At 33.1% G+C, this 4282-nt stretch overlaps 1 protein-coding gene across 1 annotated transcript in view; it reads left to right on the top strand.

The window, feature by feature from the left end:
* Nucleotides 1-1716, top strand: part of LOC105124689 (alcohol dehydrogenase-like) — a 2325-nt gene extending 609 nt beyond the window's left edge. The window contains exons 3-8 of the mRNA XM_011024792.1: nt 43-196; nt 285-367; nt 468-543; nt 757-818; nt 903-1160; nt 1406-1716. Of these exons, the coding sequence (XP_011023094.1) occupies nt 43-196; nt 285-367; nt 468-543; nt 757-818; nt 903-1160; nt 1406-1522 (750 nt within the window). The 3' untranslated portion in view covers nt 1523-1716. The remainder of the gene's footprint in view (nt 1-42; nt 197-284; nt 368-467; nt 544-756; nt 819-902; nt 1161-1405) is intronic.
* Nucleotides 1717-4282: the final 2566 nt, after the last annotated feature.

Raw genomic sequence — 4282 nt, 5'->3', positions numbered from 1 at the left:
AGGATTAACACTGACAGGGGTGTGATGCTGAACGATGGCAAGCCAAGGTTTTCGATCAGAGGGCAGCCCATTTACCATTTTGTTGGCACCTCAACCTTTAGCGAGTACACTGTGGTTCATGTTGGCTGTGTTGCCAAGATCAATCCTGCTGCTCCTCTTGACAAAGTCTGTGTTCTCAGCTGTGGAATCTCTACAGGTGGGGAGAAATACACGATTCGATAAAAACCATTGAATGGGCGATTTGTTGCTTTCTTGTAATGGGGATTTCTCTTTTTGACTTGTAGGTCTTGGTGCCACCCTGAATGTTGCAAAACCAAAGAAAGGCTCGTCGGTAGCCATTTTCGGACTGGGAGCTGTAGGCCTTGCTGTAAGTTTGTTTATACTTGTACATTAATGATAATTTTTTCTGTTCAAGCAGCTGGTCACGCTAATGCAGAACTTGTTCGTGTTCTTTTTTCCCAATCCAGGCCGCTGAAGGAGCTCGGATTGCTGGTGCTTCAAGAATCATTGGTGTCGATTTGAATTCCAATAGATTCGATGAAGGTGAGAGAAGCTATGATGTTGTTCATTGTGGCTGCTGAGCATTTCTCTTAAATTATTGATTGATGCTTTGCTCAGTCTAATAGCTAGTATCACAAAACTGATAAATTTAAGTGGCTTTAATGTTGATTCTTGGTGATAATAATGCTTTCTGATGTTCATTTGTGTTTTTTCAACAATAATGCGTTCTGATGTTCATTTATGTTTTTTCAACAGCCAAGAAGTTTGGTGTCACTGAGTTTGTGAACCCAAAAGATCATAACAAGCCTGTTCAAGAGGTAAGTGGCAAACAGAATCGTGTTCTGAGCACTAGCATCGGCGAATCCTTTACATCTGTCCTAAATTTGATTTACTGTGTTCAGGTGATAGCTGAAATGACCGATGGAGGAGTTGATCGAAGTGTCGAATGTACTGGAAGTTTCCATGCCATGATTTCTGCATTTGAATGCGTCCATGATGGATGGGGCGTTGCTGTGCTTGTTGGTGTGCCGAACAAAGATGATTCTTTCAAAACCCATCCAGTGAATTTCCTGAATGAGAGGACTCTCAAGGGCACTTTCTTCGGCAACTACAAACCGCGCTCCGACCTTCCTTCAGTTGTCGAGAAGTACATGAACAAGGTAAATCGGAGTTCCCATTAATCTTATCCAGCCAGCATGCAGTATGAACATATATTTCCATACTTGCACGTGTAGTCGACTAGAATTATGGCCTCTGTTGGTATTTCTTAGAGGGAAGCTAAAGATAAAATCGGTCAAGACATCAACTTGAATGATCATCTTTACATTGTTAACAACTCCAATTCCTTCGTTTTATTTTGATGCAATCTCCTGCACTGTTAACTTCTCTAGTTGTAATGTGACAGGAGCTGGAGCTAGAGAAATTCATCACCCATGAAGTCCCTTTCTCAGAAATCAACAAGGCTTTCGAGTACATGCTTAGTGGAGCTGGCCTGAGGTGTATTATCCGTATGGGTGCATAAAAGAAGACTGGTTTTGTTTGCCTTAGTGTGACCGGAAACAATAAAATCTTGTTTGAGATTGTTGATTAAATAAAGTTTCTGTGTTTGAGCATCAGTATGTAATTTCTTTCATTGTTGATGGCAAAAATATATATAATTAGCCCATTTCTGGCACGTAAATATAAATCAAAGAATCACATGTTCTTTTTCTTTCACTTTGTGGATAGAAAACTTTGATATAAATCCTGAAGCCTGGCCAGAATGGCAACTTCAATTGTTGTTCTTGATATAACTATCATGCGTTAAGGCGCTCAGTGGTGTGGCCGGAGTTCCCTTACAATTCTTCTGCCGATTTTATATTATAATGTTATTCATTCTTCCTAACATGCAAGGGCGGAGCCTTGTACAAGGCTCAGGTGGGCTGTAACCTAAGTAACAAATAATATTTTGTTTAATAAAAAAAAAAAACACATTTAAACAATTGAACTTTTATGAATTATGAGGCTTTCTAAACACAAAATTATACAAAGAAGAAGAGTATAGATAAAAATAAGGATACAGCATTATAATTGCAACCCGTAGAAAATAAATTTTTTTGTATGTAATTAATTATAAAATATATTTTGTTTGGGGTGTTTATGTTTGTGGCAGTGGTTACTTTTTAAAGTATTTTTTATTTAAAAATATATTAAAATAATATTTTTTTTATTTTTAAAAATCAGTTTTGATATCATCACATTAAAACAATCTGAAAATTAACGATCTGAAAACACTAAAAAAAATAATTTAAAATAAAAAATAAATTTATTTTTTAAAAATATTTTTAAAACCTAAAAATAAACTAACTATATATCACTAAAGAGTGTCAAAACATGAACAATTTGGATTAAAAAAATAATAATTATGATCAATTGTGTTTTGTAGGGCATACACACTTATATTAATTAATCATATCAGGTTATTTTTCTCAAAATTAACAATCATTATCAATATTATTAGTGTTTCTCCCGAACATCATATCAAATTACAATATGCTTAGGCTGTAGAAATTGCATATATGGTAACTATCGAAGAACGTGAGACTGGTAGAGTGGCTAATCAAATCGGTAATTTACATCGAAGTGGAATTACACCTTAGAGCTCTCATTTTGATTCTATTTGCAACTTAATAGATATTTATAGTGCAACTATTACTGTGCTTGTAAGTATGGTTCAAGAAGGATCTTCTAACTCTATACATGAAGAAGCTGGTGGTTGTTTGATCGTGATGAAATCTTTTGAATTTTATATTCATCTTATATTTTATGCATAAAATAATATGGACTACTGATTTACTTTGTCGAGTTTTGCAGCAAAAATCTCTTAACATCTTAAATGCAATGGATCTTGTATTAATTACTAAAACATTACTTCGAACTTTAAGAGATGTTGGATTTGATCTTCATCTTGGAAATGTGCAATCTGTTTGCACAAAATATAAAATTGACATATCACATATGAATGCTTTGTATAAAAAAAATACAGGTTGCTCATATCAACAATAAGGTTCAGCGACAATTTACCAGCATTATCATTATGATATATTTAACTCAACAATTTATTTTCAGTCAGGAGAATTAAATTCTAGATTCGATAATGGGACAGTGAAACATGTTAAAACTATACCTCGCCATAAAATGAAAGAGGAGCTTTTAGCAGATTCTTTGATAATTTACATTGAACGAGAGCTTGTTAAAGATATTAATTCGAATTCGATAATAGATGAATTATATTTTACAAAATATTGAAGGATGCAACTTTAATGGTATAATTTATTTTTATTTTTAATTTTATGTACTTTAAAATTTATTTTTTATATATTTTATGTTACATATTTGAATTAAAATTTTACTGTTAACCTAGCAAATTTATATATTCAAGTGAATAATTAATTTAAAAAAATAATTTATATAGCCTAGGATAAGAAAAATTTCTACCTCCGCCCTTGCTAACATGCGTAATATCTCTTAATCAAAGCATTCAAGAAGCTAATTAAGTCATTATGTGAAATCATTAGCAATCAATGATGATGGTTATGTAGTCGCATCTATTCTATGGTGATTGTCTCGTCCAGGTGGTTATTACGACATTAGCATGCAAAATCAAAATAAATGACAAATTAATGCAACACCAATTTAATGTCACATTTCAACATGTAATTATTGTAATGTTCCTAAAAAGCAATATTAATTAAATATTAAGGTTTTAAATGACAACACCAATTAGTTGATTTGAGATAGCATTTAAACTTTACAATATGCATGTCGCATTTTAAAAACATGATTATTATGTTTAAAAATAATAATAATTTTAATAAATATTATACTTTTAAAATGCAATAAAATAAAAATATATTATTTTACCTAAATATTTTACAAGTATCATTATTCTGCTCTAACTTTTAGATTACAGTGCTAAGTTCTTTTTAAAAATAATCTATATATCGAGGAGTCTAATTGATTCTCGTGGATCATGCAAGATGTTGATTTCCCTAGCACTAGCCTCAATTATGATAACGATTGTGAAGTGATAGGCTTCAGAAAGACTCTCGGAGCTCAATAATTGAATGGTTCGGATTCTCTGTAAGGCTTGCCAAGTGACAAGGATTCAAGAAATTGACTGCATATGCCGACAGATAGCAGAACTCAAAGAGCCTTGGACATTGAAAAGAGGGTCAGACCAGGACAGTGTTATTTGTTTGCCCGTGAACACTTGCTTTGGCAGGCCGGCAGCAGCCAAGCA

The sequence above is a fragment of the Populus euphratica genome, unplaced genomic scaffold (assembly GCF_000495115.2).
Source record: "Populus euphratica unplaced genomic scaffold, PopEup_1.0 scaffold35.1, whole genome shotgun sequence".
In the NCBI taxonomy this organism is placed as follows: Eukaryota; Viridiplantae; Streptophyta; class Magnoliopsida; order Malpighiales; family Salicaceae; genus Populus; species Populus euphratica.
This window is presented reverse-complemented; position numbering and strand designations above follow the sequence as displayed.